General features: G+C 47.6%; 1 protein-coding gene across 1 annotated transcript in view; it reads right to left on the bottom strand.

The window, feature by feature from the left end:
* PRKX (protein kinase X-linked) overlaps positions 1 to 22,546 on the bottom strand; it is a 78,347-nt gene that overhangs the window by 42,178 nt on the left and 13,623 nt on the right. Inside the window, exon 2 of the mRNA XM_032391159.1 lies at positions 7,232 to 7,400. Within this exon, the coding sequence (XP_032247050.1) occupies positions 7,232 to 7,400 (169 nt within the window). The remainder of the gene's footprint in view (positions 1 to 7,231; positions 7,401 to 22,546) is intronic.

A 22,546-nucleotide genomic window follows, 5' to 3' on the forward strand; every position in this document is an offset into this window, starting at 1 on the left:
ATCACCTGGTCACACCGTGGGCAGGATGGTGGGTAGGGGTCACCCTAGTGAAACGGTCAACGCGCCCGCTTCCCGAAGAACGGCTGCCATGTGGGAACAGCTGCTTGCAAGGAAAACAAACTCCGTCTCCAAAGTTTGCAAGCACACACCCGAACACTGAAGGGGAATAAGCCGCTGGTGAAGAAACACCACCCTAGGTCCTTCAGAACGAATGGGAACAACCAGTCAGAAGCATCCAGAAGACACGTGCTATTTTCTCATCTTGGAAAAACAAACAAAAACCAACCCGGCATGGTTAGGAGAAACGAAAAATAAGACAGGGCTAAGATGGGGGAGGCACTGGAGGCAGACGTGAAGCAGGACCTGGGAGGAGGACGTGGGCAGAGGTGTGGGGGGACGTGGGCAGAGGTGTGGGGGGACGCCAGGGTGAACTTGTCCTTGGCCTCCTGCAGGCCCTCCGAGCCAATGGTTAACGACCAGCCAACAGCACAGAGAGGGTTTGATGAAGATTGCAGTGGCAACGTACATAGCTGAGCACAGGGTGTCCAAGTCAAGGCAGTGACAAGAATGAGCCCTTGTCACCCAGAGGTGCATGAAAGGGGGCCTGAAAGATGCTACTCAGGGAGGGAAAACGGAGGAACCTCTGGGAGAACAGAGCAGGATAAAACTCCCCAGTCCCGTGAAAGTGCAAGCAAAGGTTTGGGAATCCACACGAACTTCCATGAAAGCACGGTTCCTGAAGGCTGGGGATGGGAGCAGGAGTGTGCAATGGGGTTTCTGGCCACGATGCTGCTCAGGATCTGGATTCCGTGGCTGCAGGTAACATGTCCGGCTTCATTATCCAGCCTGGGTGAGCTGCCCCCCACCCCTCGTCACAGTGGGCACTTCAAATGCCCTACGAAGGAATGGCTCCAGTGTTCTGCTCAAGCTTTCTTGCTTTTGCCCCTTGTGATGGCTACTTTTATGGATCAACTCCACGAGGTGCCCAGACATGTGATCTAACAGGAGTCTCGATGTTGCTGTGAAGACATTTTTTTTTTTTTATGTGATTAACATCTACCGTCAATTGACTTTAGAAGTACATGACTCTCCATGATATGGGTGGGCCTCATCTTATCAGTTGACAGCTTTAAGAGGAAAAGAATGTGGGCGCCTGGGCAGCTCAGTCGGTTGAGCGTCTGCCTTCCGCTCAGGTCATGATCCTGGGGTGCTAGAATTGAGCCCCGTGTCAGACTCCCTGGTCAGTGAGGAGTCTGCTTCTTCCTTCCCCTCTTCCCCCCATCCCAACTTGTGCTCTGTTGCTCCCGCTCTCTCTCAATAAATAAAATCTTTGGGGGAAAAACAAAAAAAGAACAAAAAAAAACATGAGGTTTCCCAAGGAAGAGGGAATTTTGCCTCTGGATTTGACTGCCATATAGAAATTATGCCTGAGTCAGCAGCTTGCCCGGTGGTTCTGCAGAGTTCAGATTCAAGACTGAAGCTCTTACCTGAGTTTCGGACCACCTGGCCAATCCCACAGACTTCAGACTTGGCAGCCCCTACAATCACGGAAGTCTGCTCCTGAAACTCTGTCTCTTTCTTCTCTTTGTCTGCAGCGTGGTGTGTAATGTACCCAGGATGCTCCCTCCCCATCCCCGCACTTGACATCCTTGAGTTTGAACACCTACCATATGCCAGACACCTTTCTATGCACAGAGAGTGGGATCCTAACTCTGTGGGTTTGTGTTCTAGCAGGAGACAGGCAAGCAGGATGCATGTTCACAGGAGAGACGGAAGAGGAGGGTCTGGGGAAGGCTCCTCTCCACGTGTCAGTGTGCAGGGCTCCTCAGGAGGAGGATGACCAAGCCTTGCTCCAGTGTCCCTACACGCCGCCCTATGGGAACTCCACTACTTACGTCTGTCTGCATGCAGGTCAGCTCCCTCGATAGCTTTAAGAGGGCCACACGTCAGCAACTTCACCTCCCAGCAAGAAGCCCAGCACGTGGGAGGTGGGTAGCTAGCCATTAACTATTGAATAACACTGAATTCTCTATATGATCACACACGTATGAGGAGTCTGCCCATCACCCAGCATGCAATATGCAGTTTCCCCCTGCATTTCTTATATGACCACTGACTTCTCTCCAGTTATTTCTTTTTAAGCTATTCCCAGGTTTAACTTGGGTTTCTCCCTGGTTTAACCTGGTTTCCCAGAATTAACGATTTCACTAGAATTCTATTTGAAATACAGGCACCGGGGCATATTGTTGCAGGTGGTACACAGTAGGGATACGAAAGGCCCCCAGTGGGCGTCCACCCAGGCCAGATGCGGCTGGAAGCTTCTTGGTGGAGCAAGCATGTCAGCTAGGAGAAAGGTCTGAGACTGCTCTGCCCCAGAGACTTGAGAACTCTAGAAGCAAGCACTGGCATTGGCCAGAGCAAGGGGCAGGAGGGTGAGGATGGTGAGCGCACCCTGGGAACATGGCAAGCGTGGAGCTGCAACAGTTGCTCATGCCGAAGCTGGCAACAGGCAGGAGACAAGTGTCCTATAGTCCCTGACCTGCCTCAGTTGGTCATCAAGAGTCACCAAAGAGTTCTGGACAGAGACACACGATCATGTCTTAACTTTAGAGTAGCGTCACGGCACTGCAGAAAGAGCACTTAGAGACACAAGCTATTTTAACGACCCCAATGGAATACACCCTGAGCCAGGGTGGAGGAGGAGTAACGTGGGGACCTCAGAGAGTCAGCACAGGAGTAGACAACTCATGCTCCCTGCACATGCAGGACCAGGGGACAGCCTCAGGCCAGCCTGGCCTCACTGTCTGGCCCTCACAAGGTGTCTCCCCAAGCAGAGATGGTGGCACGAAGCTGGTTAGCGTGAAGCTGACGTCCTTGAGTTGCGTCTCACCAGGCTGGCTGCCCCGTACAAACCAGCTCCCATTAGATCTGCTGATGCCTACTGATGGTGCAGGCAATCAACCCTCCCCAGAAGTCTGTCTTCCTGGATGCTGACTAACCAGACTTCTGGTTTACCCATCACCTTGTGGTGAACTGGGCTCGTGGCAGTCAATCTCCCAAGGGCAGCGGTTCTCAACAGGGTGATGGTAACCCCCGGGGGACACTCAGCAATGTGGAGATATTTTTGGTTGTCATAATGATCACTACTGGCATGTGATGGGTGGAGACCAGAGATGCTGCTCAGCACCTTACAGTGCCCAGGACGCCCCATATCAGAGTCTTCCAGCCTCAGATGTTAACAGTGCTGAAGTGGGGAAGACTTGCCTTAGCATAGGAGATTCTCTCTATATCTATCTGTTTACGTATGTATGTTTGTATCTACCTACCTATCTATTATCTATCTACTTATCTATCCATTCATCTATCCAGTCTATCTATCCATCCATCATCCATCCATCCATATTTATCTATCCATCCATACATCTATTATATCTATCATCTATGTATCTATTATCTATCATGTCTATATCATCTATATCAAATATCTACACATCATTTATCTGTCATCTATCTGTTCTACCTATCTACCTTCTCTGCCTTCCTTTCTTTGTTCCTTCCACCCATCCATCCATCCCACCATCATATCCACTATACATGTACATGTACCTCTCCATCCTTCCATCAAATCTATCAATGTATTACTATCTATCATCTGTCTATTGATCTTTAGCAGTGGTCTGCAACTGTGGACTATTTCACCCCCTAAGAGGTTGTTTTGTCTATGTCTAGAGACATTTTTGGTTGTCAGCACTGGGGATAGCGTGCTACTGGCCCTGATCAGGGGGAGCGCGGGGATGCTGTTAACTTTCCTACATTACACAGAGCAACCCCACCACAGAGAATGATCTGGTTCCCCGAGGTCAACAGTGCCAAGGTGGAGAACCCCTGTTTTGGGGTCAAACAACTCTAGGACACCAGCAATTTCTACACGCCCAAAGGGCAATGAACAGATGTGGGAGACTGGGGTTTGGGCAGACCCCAAGCCTCTGTCCCAGAGAAATCCTGATTTTGCACCCCAGACAGTAAGCTACCCAGCTCTTCTAAAATTATCTCCACGGGCTGAGCTGACCTTCAGAACAGCTTTATCCCTGAACAGAACGTGTGCTCAAATGTGCATTTAATGAATCCCCCAGCATCTTCACAAAAATACAACAAGAGCAGTTCACATGTTGAACTCGGATAATGGCACCGGCGGACTTGCCAAGTCACTCAACTCCAACTTCAAACTCCCAAGTAATGGTTGCTCAGCTTGACACCTGGAATCATCAGCGTTCCACGTGACCTCAAGAAACGCAAGCAAAACCTGGGGCATGTTTCCAGAAAGTATGGGAAGATCCCTATTTCCACATAGTATGGGAAGCAGATGTTGGGTGAAGCGACCTCCATTCACAAGACAAACTGCACAGCTGGGGGATTAAATACATTTTTCACTGATGGTCTTTTCCCACTAATACGTGTCCTTCCTCATGTGGCCCTGGACACCCCATGCTCCCATCCGGATACAGTGTGCTCTCCATGCTATGTTCGGAGAACTTCCAGAGCCTGATTTCACTAGCTCAACTTATACCCAGTGTTTAGACAACACCTGGTCACTGAAGTGAGAATGCACAGAAAAAACCAAGTGCTAGAAATATAGTAAGATCCACGTGCTCTGAGAGATCTACTCTGGGCAAGTCACTAAATAGCTGTTACAGCTGAATTATATCCCCCCAAAATTCACATGTTGAAGCCCTAACCCTAGGACCTCAGAATGGGGACTGTATTTGGAGATGCGGTCTTTAAAGAGGGGATTAAGGTATAATGAGGTCAGTAGAGTATACCCTGATCCCATAGGACTCTCCCTCTGCCTCTCCCCCTGCTTGTGCTGTCTCTCTCTCTCAAACAAATACATAAAATCTTAAGAAAAAAAAAAGAAGAAGAAGAAGAAGAAGAAGAGGGGATGAGGACACAGATATGCACAGAGGGACGACCATGTGAGAACACAGAGAGAACATGGGGTCTACATGCCAAGAAGAGAAGCCTCAGGAGGAACCAGCCTCAGCCCTGCCTGGATCTCACACTCCCAGCCTCAGCACCACCTGGATTTCATACTCCTGGCCTCAGCCCCACCTGGATCTCAGACTCCCAGCCTCCAGGACTATGGGAAATAGATGTGTGTTGTTTAAGTCCCCTACTTCATGGTATTGAGTTACGGCATCCCCAGTGGACAAACTTATTTTCCATAATTTTTGGATAAAGGTCACCTGGAAATTTATAGTCTTCAAAGGATCTGTTGTTGATAATAATTTCCCTAGATCCTGAGCATTTCAGGAGAACAGACACGACAACGTGCCTCGTTTTGTGTGCTCAGTACTGTGGGGGAAAAACCAAAAATTGCTCAAAATTAGTACAGATTTTTAAATGAGGTCCTGCCACATTTTCTCAAAACCTGTGAGTATAATCCCTTTGAGAAGACTATCAAATTGTTCCTCAAATTCCGTGTAGATTTAATGATGAGGAAACATTCCTACTTCTCAGCCACACCCTTTGTTGAACCTGACATGTATAAAGACTACATTCGAATGTGATCTGCACTCCGATTTTTGAATCACAAAGCCCATCATGCGTCGACACATGGTCACTGTGTCTTCTCAACCACAAAGTCGTTGGCCGGAAACTCCCTGCCTTTGGAAGGAAGCCAGAGACGTGTCACCACAATTTGGCAATATCATAAAGGAGTCCAGGTCTCCCGTAGATAATATTTATTTAAAACCCTAGAGAGCTAAAGATCCTCCCCAGAATCACTATTTTAGTTCCTCCAAGAGACATAACTAGAAGCTTTCCCAAATTCCAAAGGAAGATCTAATGTACTCGTTTTTATAAGTGTTGTTCCACCGCGGACCAAATGGGAGAATCACATGTGGTGAGTGAGCGGCGTGGAGTCCCCGAATCACCGGCTACTTTTGTTTCCGTGACTTGAAACCCTGAGACGCACCTGACCCCTCCTTATCGGCACAAGATCACCTGCAGCTCCATAAAAGGAAAGTAAAACCACAAAAAATTCAGCCTATTCCTTTCTCCTCCTCATTAAACATGCAACAGAGTAGGGACTCTGGGTAAGATGCCCTTTCGGGCTTGGAGGATGGGAGGGCTCCTCCGGCAGCTTTGCATTTAGAGGCATCCTTCACAGAGTCCGTGTGCATGGGAGACATTCCAGAGCCGTGACAAAGGGCTCCCATCTCTGCGTGTGGACAGGTGTATCAGAGAAGAAGGGCTGGAGTTGGTCTGGTGAGGGATGCCCAGTGCAGAGACACATAGGAAGGAGGCATTGCAGGGGAGGGGTGGCCCACGAGAGGCAAGGGATCACGAGGACGGCATCTGCCCCCTTCTACCACAGGTGGCTTTCCCTGATGGGACAACAGGCGGCAGGGTGTAGAGAAAGAGAGAGCGAACAGAAGGTAAACCCAGGGGTCAGTTCACGATGATCCCTACGTGGCTGGGGCCGGGTTCTGCATACCTCACAATTCCCTGCGGATCTGTAGGTACAAATGAAGGTCACCAGACAGGTATCTGGGGAGGACCACCACCACTGGAAGGTGAAGAATGCCTTGGAAGGAAGCAAGGCTGGGAGGGCAACACCAGGTGGGAGGCCAGGGTCAAACATCAGGGCAGAAGACAGGGGGCCCCAGATCAGGCCATGAGCTGTGGGGTGGGAATGAGAAAGAACGAGAAGAAGATGGCAGAGGGGAGACATGGACCCTGGTTGGAAGGCACCCACACCGTGGATTGGGAAAGAGAGACATATCTGGGCATCCTATCCCTGGCACTTGGGTGCAGAATGGTCTTACTCTCTACTAGTAAATAGCGTGGGAGGACAGGGATTTATTCGTTCAGTGCAGGGCACCCTCAACTGGACACATCTGTGATGCATCTAAATGGAGATACATAGTCATCCGCGAGAAACCCAAGGAGTGGCCTGCATGAATGAGGCTGAGCCGATGACTAAACAGGAGCTGGTGACGGTGACCCTGAAGGGGACAAGGGGAACAAGGTGTCTGGTAGGACCACCCATGTCCTTACGTATGTTCTGCTCAGCCAGGAGGGAAGCAAGGCCCAGGGGGACGCACTGGTCCCAACAGCACCTTTCTCCCTGGACCCGGCCAGCCTGAGGGTCAGCTGTGAGCTCACTCCGCCCCGCCTGGGATCTCAAGAGAGGGTGAGGACCAGGAGAAGGCAGTGGGGAGGGACTCACAGCTTGACCAGGAATGGGTGGCTGACTTCCTTCAGCACCGACTTCTCGTTGTGTACATGCTGTTCCTGCTTTAGGCGGATGACGTCGGGGATGCTCATCACCTTCAGGGCAAAGAAATGCTTGGCCGTCTTGTCCTTGACCAGCTGCACCCGTCCGAACGTCCCGGTGCCTAGAGGGGAGACAGCACACGAGGCTGCGTCAGGACCTTAAGAGAAACCGTCAGCTTCGGCAGCTCCCAGCCCTAGTATATGGCCGGGGACAGTATTTGCGAGAAGCTCTGTTCTGAAAGTTTCAGGTGAGGGAACATATAATGCACACGTCAACGAAGACAATCACCTGCCTCTGAAATGTTTAACTGGAGGGAGGGCTGGCCATCATTTGTACACATGAGGCATGGTGGAGACCACACGCATACGCACGCATGCATACAAGGACAGCTAGAATGGGAAAGTATGGTAGACATTTCTGCAACGTGGCTTTTCTCTTCGGGGTTTCTAGATAAAGACGAAGGTATCAGGCACGAGACGCTCATGAAAAAGGCTCTTTAACACGCTAATGCCTGCTCAAAGCACTTGGGTCTGTATTTTAAAATTTGCTAAGGATTGGAAAATGGGATATATCCCCATATGATATGGGAATAGATACCTATTTGGGTAGGATATAAAGGGATAGAGGGCTGAGACGGGGGTGAAATTTAAAAATTGCAACCACTATACATATGCAAGGAAATCCAACCCTCGTTTGTACCCTGGTGGGACATTTCCAACCCAAATGCATCCTCTTCCTCCGCCGCCAGGCTGTCCTATTCCTCTGAGCCTCGGTGTGGGGCATGGTGTCCACCTTCCACCCCTCACACAGACTGGCAACCACTTACTGCAAGTATGAGATCAAAGATCCAAAGGAATTTTATCTTTGGCTAGAGAACAGGTAAAGTAGGGGGGCAGAAAAATGGAAATCTGTACGTGTGAGCCTCGGGGTACCTGGTGCCCAGTGAGCTTATAAACGGCGGCTGCGTTTTCCGTCATTGTGTGTCTAACCAGTGACGCATGGGAAGGGGTCTTCCCGGGCAAGAAAGCATGGAAAACGGTGAACAGTTAGGGCTCTCTGGTTGGAAAAATGGGAATTAACCTTAACAAGAGGGAGAAAGGAATCAGGGAGAGCTGGAGAAGACAAAGGACGCTCTCCTCCCTCCCGACGCAACCACACAGCCACAGGTGTCCTTTCTTCTTGCGCAGGGTTTGGACCTACGCACGATAACATGAGAAAGAGCACAGAGTCGCGCTCAAGCAAAAACATTTTGTTTTAGCGTTTTCTATAAATGAGAATTGCCGAGCTGTGAAATAAATCTCACCTCCTCAGGCAGTGGTGGGGGCGGGGCCACGATGAGTAACCTTGGCTTTTAAGTGGAGTTTCCGATCATGAATATTTTACCCGAGGAGGATCAGAGAGGGAGCAGCCAAAACCCAGAAAAGCAAGTGTTGTGTAAGAAGCAGCAAACGATGAAGGATATTCTCATCGGAAGGTCACTGGGAAGCAAACACAGAATTGTAACGGGGTAAGGCAGTCACGTGTTGGCGAGATGCTATGGAATCAAGTCCCAACCAGGAGGCGTGGAGGGGGGGGAAGGCTGTAAGGAGGGTGAATTGGCAAAGTTTAGGTGTCTTTATGCAGACATTGATGTTTCCAGAGGGTCAGGTGCACACAACGGGGACACCAGCATCTGGTGGAAGGTTTTGCTTTTTATTTGATCTGTGAACTGGGGCAAACACATGAGTCCTTGTGCTTCTACTGTTCCTCTTCCCGAGAGGACAGAGTGAAGTGCAACGTACAAGTCCTGCCACGTCATCAGATTCTCGAGACAGAAAGAAGGCCATGTGCCTTCCTCCTTCTTTCTCTCTCTGGTACCGTTCCTCCTGATCATCTTTATCCACCGCCCCCGAGAAGGAGCCCTTTCATCACTGGGTTGCATTTACTACATCCTAGTTTGTCTTTTCAGCCCTAGTGTTTGACCTACAACTGGATGTTCCCTGTGCCTACGTGAAAGACAGCACCAACCATGACTCAGATTTTTCCACGTTTCTGTCAGCAATGTCTTTCAAGCTCTCTCTGAGCAGCGTCAGCTGTTAAGCATGCAGAACTCAAAACAGGTTACTTATGCATGGCAGCCAGAGCCTGAGCTACCCTCGGGGATGCAGGGAGTCCCTGGACGCCACAGTCAGATGACAGGACCACACAGGACAACAGCCTCGTTCAAGGTGGACGAAACCAGCACGCTGCAATTCTCAGCTCAGCCAGCTTAAATGCGCCGAACACAAGACAACATTAATGGTGTTGGTCGTAAGGCATCAAGATGGTGGAGAGAAAATGGGCAGAGATTTCCCCACTTGGTGTTGGGAAGCTCACCAATATACACCCCCAGCTCTGAATAGAAAAGTAGAAAAGTCCATTTTTAGCTTTGTTGCAGGTAAGGATGGCCATAGGATCCACCTCTGCCCAATAAGACACACAATAGAATAGTATTCAGCCATTAAAAAAAGAAGGAAAGGTTCCTGCCATTTGCAATAACATGGATGGAACTTGAGGGCATTATGCTCAGTAAAGTAAGTGAGACAAAGGCAAAGTATGATCTCACTTATATGTGGAATCTAAAAAGGAAAAAACAACTCATAGAAAGAGTTCAGCTTTGTGGTTACCAGAGGTGGAGTACGGGAGTAGAGCAACTGGATGAAGATGGTCAAAAGGTACAAAGTTCCAGATGTAAGATAGTTCTAAGTCCTTTGGATGCACTACCATACAACCTGACGACCACAGTTAACACTGCTAGATGCTAAAAGAGTAGCCTACAAGTCCTAACAAGAAAAAGAACTTTTTTTTAACTATATAAGGAGATGGATGTTAACTACATCGTGGTAATTATGGTAATTTACTCAAAATATGTAAGTATTTGTCAAGTCTTTATGCTGTACACCTTACACTTACACAATGGTGTCAATAATATCTCAATAAAACTGAAAAGAGAAAATCTTTACCCCAACAGGGTTTAAATAAAATAACACATGCAAAGCCCATCACATGGCATCTCAGCCAAGGTAGTAAATGAATTTTCCATCAGTGTAAAATGAAAGTCAGCTCCATAAATGTTCTATGTCATGGTGGTTACATAACTCTATGCATTTGTCAACAAGTCATCAATGGGAACACTTAAAATGCATGAATTTTGTTGCATGTGTATTATATCAAGAACATTAACTGCCCCCCCAAAAAAAATTTAGGGTGAGACAGATTTTTTTTAAGCAAGCTCTATTAAATGGAGTTGGCATTTGATTCTACTCCTTATTCTTTAGGGTACTGGATGCAGACATCTATCAACCATTGACTGAATGGCAGAACATACCCCATGGGGAAAGGATCCCCCAGGGACTATGGGGACTAGGGACAAATCTATTGCTATAGGCACACAGAGAAGGGTTGAGGCCTCCACTCCCACTTTATCACCGTTATTCCAAAGTCTGACATGTGCAAAAAATATATATGAAGAAGTTTCCACAAACATGCAGTTGAAGAAATGTCATCTGAAAAGAGATGCTATGAGGTCGACCACATTCTGAGGCAGATTCCCTACACCATGTCTGTAATATCAGAGAATGGAACTCCACCTGGCAAATTAAGTCACAAAAGACTACAGGTGGCATTGGAAGGACCAAGGAGAACTAGAAATGCCCAGGGTGTACAAAGTGCTCTTGCTTAGAGAACCATGGGAAAAATGTTTCTGTAAGTTTAGCCGTGACAAAAGTGCTCCAGTCAACACACCAACTTCCAAAGTATCAGAGGCCGCCATTTTTTTTTGGTCCATGTTGGGATTGGTTTGTAACTTGTGGCAGTAGGTTCTGTAGATCAAGTATGTTTTACATACCTTTGTGATTAATTCCTGGGCACATGTTAGTTGGATAAATGGGCGGATGAATGAATTCATGGATACACCAATGGACAAATCCATGTAATAGAAGTAGCAAGCAGAGTATCTCTTGCCTAAGCCAATGGAGGTCCTTTTGTAAATGTGGGCACAGTCAGAGAAACCCACACAGACTGAGAAGCAGGAGTGAGGAGAAGGCTGGATCCCAGGGTGGCATCTTGGTCCTATGTTCCTGCCTGGCATAAACACCTTTGGCCCTAAATACCTCAGATTTCACAGGGAATGCAACACAGAGCATTTAAAGCACCTCCATATATTTGTAAAAAAATAATAATAATACATAAAGGACCTCCAGTGTAATCCAAATAAGGTCCACACAGGTGTTAATGGGATCACAGAGAAGCCAGTTCCTGGTTTTATGGATGTCCTCTGATTATGGAAGTTATTATCTCTGGGGGTGGGCACATGGGGACTCTCCTGTGTAGTATTTTACAACGTCTTGTGAGTCTTAAATTATTAATAGTCACACTATTTCACATAAACAATTTTAGGAAAAATCACCTCTATCTTACACCCTAGTCGAGTATCCTATGTTATCATCTTCAAGAAGCCCTACCACAGGGCACCTGGGTAGCGCAGTCTGTTAAGCATCCAACTCTTGGTTTCGGCTCGGGTCATGATCTCAGGGTCATGGGATCACACCCCGTGTCAAGCCCTACATCGGGCTTTGTGCTTAGCATGCAGTCTCCTTGGGATTCTCTCTCCCTCTCCATCTGCCCTTCCCGCCCCCCGCCCGTGCACACTCTCTCTCTAAAAATAAATAAATAAAATCTTAAAAAAAAAGAAGAAGCTGTATCGCCTAAGTCCACAGATGCACGATTTGACCACAGATATTTTGCTAAAGGCATCTGTAAGAAATGTCTCTTGCTCTGAGATCACCTGTTCAGTCTGATTAGTTGGAAGTCCAGTGATTGACAGAGGTGATTGGAGCAGGTCACCTGCCTCCTTTTCTCTTATCTGAGTGTACCTTCCCTTTGCTACCATAAAAAAAAAAGGAGGGACAGGATTCCAAGTCAGCTGCTATGACTCTTTCCCTCCTGGATAGTTTCTTTTAGGTTACTTTGATTTTTTTCTTTTTTAACTTTTATTTTCCCTGTTTTTTTTTTTTTCCACCACACATTCAGTCTACTGCTAAATTTAGTTCAATAACTTCACTGTTTTTTGACAGCGGCGAAAAGAGGAATTTCCTGTAGTTTCCTGTAAAAGACTCCTCATGATGTCCTTCCTGCTGTCCCTGTAAGTTTTTTAAGCAAGTGCCACTTATTGACGGGTCCATCCTAGCCGGTGCCCCTGAGCCTGACAACTGCGAAAATGAAGAAACTAGAACGAAATGAAATTCTGTCCCCCGTCCCCACTCACACTGCACACTCCCGGAGACAGAACGGTGCCTCTCGCCAGCCTCCCTTCAAGCAGAGTTTCCCCAGAGATGGGCGCCCCACGATGTCTTCCACTATAAACATACAACTAACTACAAACGGGAGAGTCTCTCATTTCCTAAGAAGCTCATAATCAAATGGACACACAAGAACCACAACACACCCCAGGTCCAAAAGCGCATTCAAACCTAGCACAGGATTTTAAATACCTAATCCACGACCTCCCCGTTTACATGTTGTGGAATGGAAAAGAACAAGAGAAGAATAAGGAAAAGGTAGTGATAGATTCCAACTAAAGAACCCCTGGCAGATCAGCCCACAAAACTGCCATTATATAAAAGTATTCACATGTAAACAAATAATTGCGAAGGCATTTCTCTTTAAACAAAGACAAAGTCGGAGGTGGCCTGGGTGGTTGAGTCAGTTAAGGGTATGACTCTTGATTTCAGCTCAGGTGTAGCCCTACATTGGGCTCCCAGCCTGCTTAAAAAAAAAAAAAAAAAAATGAAAAAGTAAATACAGACAAAGACAGACATGGATATCGGGTTTGATTTGGATGTGCCTGTATTCAGGACACCCGCCTCCTCCCCAAAGGCACACCCAAAATATAAAATCCCACTTCATTTATTTATTTAATCTGGATATGACAATAGGGCTTTATTCTGTGCCACAGAATGGACTCTGATTGGGTAACAGAGAAACCGTGTTCCCTGATTCCAGGGCAAGAAGGGTCACAAAAGGAGTTAAAGACAGACTGATGCAGTCAGATGATAGCTACACAGATCCACAGATAGATGATGGATGGATGGATGGATGGATGGATGGATGAATGAATGGATAGATGGATGGATGGATGGATGGAGGGAGGGATGAATGGATGGATAGATGGATGGATGGATGGATGAATGGATGGATAGACGGATGGATGAATGGATGGAGGGAGGGAGGGAAGGATGGAGGGAAGGATGGAGGGATGGATGGATGGATACACAGATGAATAGGTGGGTGGGTGGATGGATGGACAGACAGATGGATTGACTGATAAGATAAATGAGACAGATAATAGATGGACGGATGCATGGAGGGAAATATAATAGGTAGCTCGGAGATAGAGACAGAGTCACATAGATCACAGGCAGATGATTGACAGATAGATAAATGGTTGATAAAGGAAAGATGAGATAAATAATGGATGGATAGGGTGGATGAATGGATAGAAAGATAAGACAGCCAGCAGATAAACAGATACAGATATAGACAAATAAATAGGTGGTTGGTACATACATTGATAGATGATAGAGAAGATAAATGAGATAGGTAAGAGATAGATGGACAGATGGATGGATGGAGATGGACAGAAAGATACTAGCTTATAAACAGACAGAGACAGATACTAATTTACTTTTTTAAGCCTATTTCCCAAACAGAAAGTAAAACTTCATCAAAACCCACTTGGCAATAACATTAATTTCCTGCTTCATGTAGTAACAGCCCACACAACACTGGGACGGTCAAAACTACTCCTGAGTTACGGCTCACCGAGAAAAAAACAAGAAACCAGAGCAAGACCGAGCCCGTGTGCACCCCCCATCCTGCAAGAGCTGCGCCCAGTACGGCATGCGTGTGTAGAATCTTAACATGCAAACACAGCACTTAAAAACACCAACTGCTACTGCTAGGAAGGGAAGTGAGAATCCTTCCTGACACGCAAGAAGGACGCACAGCCATGTCCGAGTTAAAGACCCATGCAGTTGGTCGTCACCCCCGTCCTGCACCTCTTCCGAACCTGCAGTGTCTCCTGAATTAGGATGCTCCCTGTCCTATCCCGCAGGGATCCCAGATGCTAAGGAAACAGGGCAGTCAAGTTCCAGGGGAGGGATGGAGGGTGCAGGAGACCCCGTCCCCCCTGAAATGCAGGAGAGAGGACGGCCAACAGGCCAACGGTGCACGGGAAATCTCCGGGAGAGCTTCCTAGCAGAGCTGCAGAGAAGTGGGAAAGGAACGGCATGGTGCATGCCTTCTCGATGCGTGCCCCGACTGTGGAGAACCACACATCAAAGGGGGCACCCCCAGAAGTGAGCAGAGCCCCCACCTCCGCCCGCTGCTTGGCCGGCCACTGTGGTCTGCACTGGGTTTCCAGGGAACACGTTCCTTCCTCCTCCTTCCACACGGCGTGGCATATTAAGATGCAGAAAGTGCTCCAGGGGGTCTGTAGCGAGGAGTTACCGACCACAACCCTTCTTGGGTGACACCCCCCAGCCAAGAAGCTACTGAGGGATCTGGACTGTGCTTCGGACCCAAGATTGCCTGAGGATCGTACACCCCCGTCCTCACTGCCCGCCCCCCGCCCCGTGGCCCCGGATGCAGGAACTGTGCATGACTTGGTGGAAAATGACACGACCTGCATTCACCAGGTGCTCGATGTGGTCTGAAGGAATTCAGCGGACTCCTAACGGGAGGCGGCTACACAGTGGGAAGGCTCTAGGACTCAGGTGAGTCACCTGGACATCCTGAGAAATTTAGGGGGAGGAGTGGAGGGGGGTCCAAGTGTTCGCAAGCACCTCCTTTACCTGGAACCCCCCGGCCGTAAGCTCTCCAGAATCCGTTCTCCCCTCCAGCCAGCCAAGGCCAAGGGTTTATATCTCCTGCACTGTCTGGATGGGTGAAATTAGCTTGGAAATGTTTAAGGCAACTGAAAAACATGCAATTCCTAAGGAGGCCAAAAGTATGCACTCTGTTGGTCATTACAACGTCTGTCCCCCTCTTCATAGCGATGGTCGCTTCTCTGTGTTGAAAGGATGTTCTGCAAAAAGATACAGAACGCGAAAATGGATCCTGGGGGGGGGGGGGGGTCATGGGACAGGACAGGGGACAAAAACAGAGATGTATTTCACAGCATAATTTTCGCAATTTCTTTTTTAATCTGTGAACTATAGAAATGTTTTATCTACATAATAGCGAAATTTATGTGATTAAATGAAACTGATGCATTAAGGAATTATGGCAAAATACAGCTGACGCTTGAATAACGCGGGAGTTAGGGGAGCCGACCCCCCATGCAGTTGAAAATCCACGTGTAACTTTTGACTCCCCCCAAACCTAACTACCAACAGCCTACTGTTGACCAGAAGCCTTCCTTATAACAATTGATTCCCACATAGTTTGTATGTTCTATGTATTATTTACTGTATTCTTACAATAAAGTGAGCTACAGAGAAAAGGTGATTAATAAAATCCTAGGGAAAATAGATTTACAGTACTGTACTGCATTTATTGTAAAAAAATAAAATCGTGTATAAGCGACCCCATCACTATACCACAATGCATGAATTTATCATTGTAAAACTCACTTGTTTTCGTTGGTATTTCCCCCTCCTGGTAATGTCAGAAAAGATTATGAGCTACAATGTATGAAATAATAAATGTCTAATGCATGCAATCCTCCTTCCAAAAGCCAGTTTTTAAAATTCTTGTTGTACACAAGTTCTGTTTTATGGGAAAAAGGCCCTTAAAAAAAAAAAATTGTGTGCCAATTCTGTGATTGAACTTAAAACACAGAACTGGACATTTTGAAAGGGTGAATCCTATGACCTGTGAATTATACCTCAATATGCAAAAGTTACAGAAGAGAAGTATGGTTTGGATAATCTCATTAAGATTCTTTTTTTAACTTGGAATATTTACTTCAAAGATCAGCTAAAAAAACTGGTCCTAATTCAACTCAGCCCTGGGTGGGATGGGGGCTGTTTTGTGAGTTTACTTGTCTAGATGGCTTTTTGTTTTTTTTAAACAAGTAACTCCCTCAAAATTTTGCTGAGTCAAGCAACATTCGATTTCACATTGTCCTGCTTTAAAAGATAAAAATAGAAGAGACATTTTGGAAGCACAGTTCTCCTATTTACAAGTTATTTACTGAATTATCCTGTCCCCTATCAAAGATACAGAACGGATAATCACGAAGGAATAAAGAAACACAGGAAGTTCTCGCCCACCCCCAGCACAAGCAGATGTCCCACAAGGGAAATGCCTGGAATTCCTGGCTCAGCTTTGGTGTTCCTGTAAGCACGATATCTGCAGCTCTGAATGTCACTCCCGTGAGGCTTCACCAAGATGAACAAAGGTGGGTCTTCACACGTTCCCAATAAAAGCTGGCCAGGTTAAAGACGCAGCCCTACACTGCATCCAGGATGGGATGGAATGTCACAGTCACCCTCGAAATGCCCCAAAATGTATTGCCCTTTAGATCAGGGTGTCTCAACCTCAGCGCTGCAGACATTTGGGGCTGGATGGCTCTCCAGGGCGGGGCGTCCTGGGCAATGTAGGGCGCTGAGCAACATCTCTGGTCTCCACGCACCACATGCCAGGAGCAACCCTATACCCAGTTGTGACAACCAAAAGTGTCCCCTGACCTTGTCAGGTGTCCACTGAGGAGCAGAAATAGCACTGGTTGAAAACCACTGCCGAGTGACTGCTAGTAGATAGATACACAGCCAGATGATAAGATGACAGATGATTGACAGATGGATGGGTGGAGGGATGATCGATGGATGATAGATGGATGCATAAATGGATGAATGATGGATGGATGGATGGAGGGATGGATGGAGGGAGGGAGGGAGGGATGGAGGGAAAGACAAATGAGAGAATCTCTCTCACTAAGGCAGAGTTTCCTCCACCAAATGCCCTCATCCCGGCCTCCCAAACTCCAGTTATGAGCATCAATAATGCTCAGACATTGCCAAGTGTCCAGTGGGGGTGGAATCACCCCCAGTTAGGACCCAATGCCCAGGAGAACTTTCCATGGGGCAGGAACCTTCTACATCCTGCTGTTCACTACAGTAGTTACGCACTCACAGGGGGCTCCTGAGGATTTGAAATGCAGCTCCTGAGGGCGCCTGGGTGGCTCAGATGGTTAAGCGTCTGCCTTCGGCTCAGGTCGTGATCCCAGGGTCCTGGGATCGAGTCCCGCATCAGGCTCCCTGCTCAGCGGGGAGCCTGCTTCTCCCTCTGCCTCTCTCTCTCTCTGTCTCTTATGAATAAATAAATAAAATCTTTAAAAAAAAAAAAAGAAAAAAAGAAATGCAGCTCCTGAGACAATACCCTTATTGTATTCCACGGGGCTAGCGGTTACCATATTGGACAGCTTTAAAGTTCTACCATTCAGCTCACACTCAGTTCTTGTTATCAGGGTCAACTGCCAGGTCAGAAATATTTAGAAAACTCCATCTTTGACCACAAATGAGTTAGGCAGTCCGTGGAATGAATATGATGACCTCACTCTCTGAACGAAGACCCAGTCAATATAATGAGGTTTGGCACTCTTTCCCCCGCTATTGGTATTTGACTGCGTGTCAGGTGTTTTGTAGGACTCCAAAGCAGCAATGAACAACATAAGGCTGGTTCCCGCATTCACTACGGTTAGTTACAATCAGGCCGGAAAGGTAGACGGTAAGCATTAATTATAATAGCTCTAACAACACTGATGAGCTCATCTGGGTTTCATGAGCTTGCTCAGGTTTGATGACTTGGTAAGACAGGTGTGTAGAGGAAGAAACGAATGGACCTTACTTTGGTTAAGGGTCAGAAAAGACATTTTCTTTAGAATTTTATTTATTTGAGAGAGAGTGATAGAGAGATCATGAACAGAGGGGAGGGGCAGAGGGAGAAGCAGACTCCCGATGTGGGACTCGATCCCAGGACGCTGGGATCATGACCTGAGCCTAAGGCAGACGCCACCCAGGCGCCCAAGACATTTCCTTTTGAGGAAGTTTCAAATGGACACTGGAGAGTGGGGCAGACTGAAGGCTACTTTGTAGGGTCACTGGGAAGAAGTAAAGGATATGAGGCAAGAGCCACACAGAGCACTGGGATTTTGGTGCAGGGAGGAAATACTAGGGAGCAGAGCAAGAGAAGGGAGGCACTGTGAAACCCTTTGAGTGAGTTCTTCATGCCAAGGGCAGCAGGAAATCACACAATGACACCAGGAAACGCCTGTGTGTGTGGCTTTGGGTTCTGCATGCTTTTGTTTTGCTTTAAAGATGTCCATGTCATGGGAGAAGCCAGTGCGAGGAATAGCCAGGGCAGTATGGGGGCTGTGGTAGAAATCAGGACGGAGGCTAGAGCCAAGGGTGAAGAGCGGGCGGTGACAGGGAGATGCAGAGCCAAGAAGACGAGCTGGGTGAGGCCAGGAGAGGGAGGGTGGACAAGAATGTGGGAGGGGGGGTGGGTGTTCAGCATCTGAGCAGTTAGTGACCAGAAACCCTGGCAGGTGTGCAAGGGATCTGCTGAGTTGTTTGGTTTGGGGGAAGAAGGTTCAACAGTTCCATGTGGCACCCTGTGGGCATGTTGAGGATGAAGGGTGTAGTGGGTTGAATTGTGTCCCCCCCAGAAAGGTATGTCCATGTCCTGAACCCTAGTACTGTGAATGTGGTATTATTTGGAAACAGCATCTTTGCAGATGTAATGAAGTCAGAGATCTCAAGAAGAGGTCATCCTGGATCAGGGTGGCCCTAAATTCAATGACAAGCATCCTTGTAAGAGACAGAAGAGGAGACACGGACACAGAGGAGAAGCCACGTGAAGACAGAGGCAGAGATGGGAGGGACACGACCACCAGCCCAGGGATGCCTGGAGCCCAGAAGCTGGAAGAGGCAGGAAGGACCCTCCCCTGGAGCCTTGGGAAGGTAAGATGGCCCTGCCCCACCTGGATCTCAGTGGTCCTGCCCCGCCTGAATCTCAAACTCTGGTCTCCACAGCTGTGGGAGCATAAATTTCTGTTCTTGTAAGCCTCCAGATTTGCAGAGATTTGTTAGGACAGCCACAGGAAGGTATGACAATGGGCCTCCTAGCTTTCAGGGAGACATGGACCTCCTAACAGGTATTGCTTTGGAGACATGCCCTCCAGTGCTCACTCAAGAGAAAGGTCTAGATCTGAGCTGCACATCTGGGAGCCAACACCTCCACGGTGATAACTGAAGTCAGAGGCATGAACAAGAGAACCCTTTGATTTGGGGGAATTTTCTTTTTTAATTATTTACATTTTCAGCAATCCCATTTAAAACTGTTTCTCTTTCGCTGTCACATCCTATTTTTGTTGATGGGAACGGTATCTTCTCAAACTTCCCTGAAAACAGGACTCAAAGTAAGACTTATTTTTTAAATGTCTCCTGTGTTCCTCTTTTTGTTTTAATGGGTCTTTTCTTAGGCGCCTTGAATTATCTGCTTTTCCTGGGATCACATGTCTTTACTTATCTCGATGCCTCACACAGTGTAACCTCCTGATAAACACCGGGTTTGCGGTCTCTTCCCATTTAAGGATGACACGGATACCAGAAAGAGTGACTCAGAAAGTTTCCGTATGTGAGTGAGGCTGGGGGCTCTGACAGCGAAAGCATTAGGAGAACTAGGTCCTGAAACGCCCATAAGCTGCACGCTTCCTCCCCAGTTGTGTTTACCCAAACCCTACTCAGCCCGGAACATCTGCTATCAGATCTTAGTTCCTTCTTGGCACCTTGATTACAATCCTTAACACACTGAACTTTTCTTAGTTATTTGTATCAGTAAGATTCTTGGAAATGTAAACTGCATCCTATCTTTTTATGTCCCCCAAATAAACTCTGCAGCTCCTTGCACATGGGACGTGCTAATAACCACTTTCAGAACAGCCTAAATGATGCCTTTGCGAAGCTAACCCAAACCCCCATTGCGATGGGGACATCCAGAGTTCCAAAGAAGCAATGCAATTAGTAGGATTCAATTTTGAACAAAGCAACTTCACTGGGGTGGAGTAAGATGAAAAATGAGAATTCAAGCCTCGTTCTCGGGGCACAATGAGGCAGTTCATTCTCTGAAGACCCTCTGGATACAGGAATCACCATGAATCAGTCACTGTTGGTGCTCAATCAAGACCCTCTTAGACCAGGTCATTGGTTTAAAACAGCAGTTCTCAAACTCCCTGACCTCAAGATTCTTTGGCACAGATCTTCAGACACAGATGGAGGATCGTAACCAATGTCTGTTGGCTCGTGGGCGTCGCTCTCTGGAGATAGTAACCATATTAGCAAGGAAAGCAGAAATGTCTAAAACACAACAGCGGGCAAGGACACTCCACTGATGGTCAGAGGTGATACCGTCCCAGCTCAGGGAGCCTCTGGAAACCACCACACGCCCAGGCGAGAGAGAGAGAGAGAGAGAGAGAGAGAGAGAGAGAGAGAGAGAAGGACAGATAATATCTTCATGGTACTACAAAAGGACGGTTGACCCCATGAGCTCCCCAGAAGTTTCCCTGGGAACGCCATGGGTCCCCGGCCCCCCCTTGGAGAACTACTTGGATCTCAGCGATGAGCTCACTGTCGCAACCCATCATGCAACCAACAAAGTCTTTCAAGAGGCGTTAAATGGAATGTTTTGCACATGGCACCATTCTCCAAACACGACAAAGACGTAGGTTTAGCGTGTTTTTAGTTTCTCCTCTGCAAAGGACACAAGTGCTTAGTTTGTAAGGTTGTACGATGTGCCTTTTTCATTCTCGTATGGTGCTTACTCTATGATCATGTCACAGCGCCATGTACTAAATCTGGGCATCATGAAGTCTTGAGTGAAGAACATGTTCCCAGATATATCACAGTCAGATGTAGAAAGGCTTCCTTTCCGTGTTCCTAAGGGTTCCCGCTTCAAGCCACAACCTTTCCTCTAGGATCCAAGGCGCCCTTGGACAACATGATGAAAATGTGCTTCTCTCTAACCATCTCCCTCCACCCTTCCCTCCCCATCCCCAGGGATATCCAGTTCCCATCGCTCAATCCTCCTTCCCCAATGACTACGGCGCTCCTGCATCATCCCCCAGGAGGCTTCGGGAGGGAAGGGGCCTGAGGGTCCAAGAGAGGAACCGGAAACTATCCCCCGTGTCCCCACATTAGGGTAAGAGTCCATCCTTCATCTTCTCATCATGCAGGTGAGCCAGGTACGCGGCAAGCACGTTGGGATCCCAACACGAACCAAGAAAACAAGGAAAGGGTCCATCTGCTACGTTCCGTGCCTGACTCTCGCCCGGCTGGAGCCACACAGCATGTTCTTGACCCAAGGCACATTTCCACGTGAGCCTGATCGTGGTGGGTCCGTGAAAAGTCAGACCCGTATCAAACAACTACATGCCACCCCTTTGGGACGCGAAGTTCAACGCCAGAAAAAATAAAGTCAATTAAGAGACACTATCCAGATTCCTCAAGAGTCCTGATGAACCGCTCCCCCGGTCTTATTGCCTCCTCTTTGGGAAATCTGCCTTCTGTCAACCATCCACATCCAACACTGCTGCTTTTCCCACAACTGAGTTATTCCTTTGCCGAATCGCTACTTTCGTAAGAATTGTGTTTTACATTTTCCTAGCACCATGTGATGCTCCTTACAGGTAAGGCATCTTCTCTATGCTAACAAATTAAGGAGCCTTGGAACCCCAACTGTGGTGTGTGACACTGTTTCTGGAAAAATGACGTTAGGGAGGAATAATCGACAAACCAGCTTCTGGAGCAGAGCCGGGAACTAGCCGTTCCACTCACTCGTCAAGAACACCGGGCGGGCAGCAAGCTTTGGAAGAGGAGGTTGTTTTCCCATACAACATGGCAGCCAGTCTCAGGTTTAAGCACACTGTGTGCCAAAATCTGAAGAATCAGTGTTTGCAAGTGTTTTCAAGGGTTGCCACCCAAACAGCCAAAACACCTTTCACTGTGTATGGGTGTGTGCACGCCTGTGTATGTTCCATTCACTACCGCGTGCACCCGTCCCATGCACTAATGAAGGCAAGGAGAAAAGCACACCACAGAGTAAGTGATCCACTAAATAAAGAAGTAGGTTTTCACCTTCACAAAAGTCGGGAACCCCCACCTGATATAGGAAGTGAAGAATCCAGACCATGCAGCCACCTGTCAAACCTTCCCACTGATGGCTTTGCTGAGAGCATCCCAACCTCTG

This window comes from Phoca vitulina, unplaced genomic scaffold (assembly GCF_004348235.1).
Source record: "Phoca vitulina isolate PV1807 unplaced genomic scaffold, GSC_HSeal_1.0 scaffold60, whole genome shotgun sequence".
In the NCBI taxonomy this organism is placed as follows: Eukaryota; Metazoa; Chordata; class Mammalia; order Carnivora; family Phocidae; genus Phoca; species Phoca vitulina.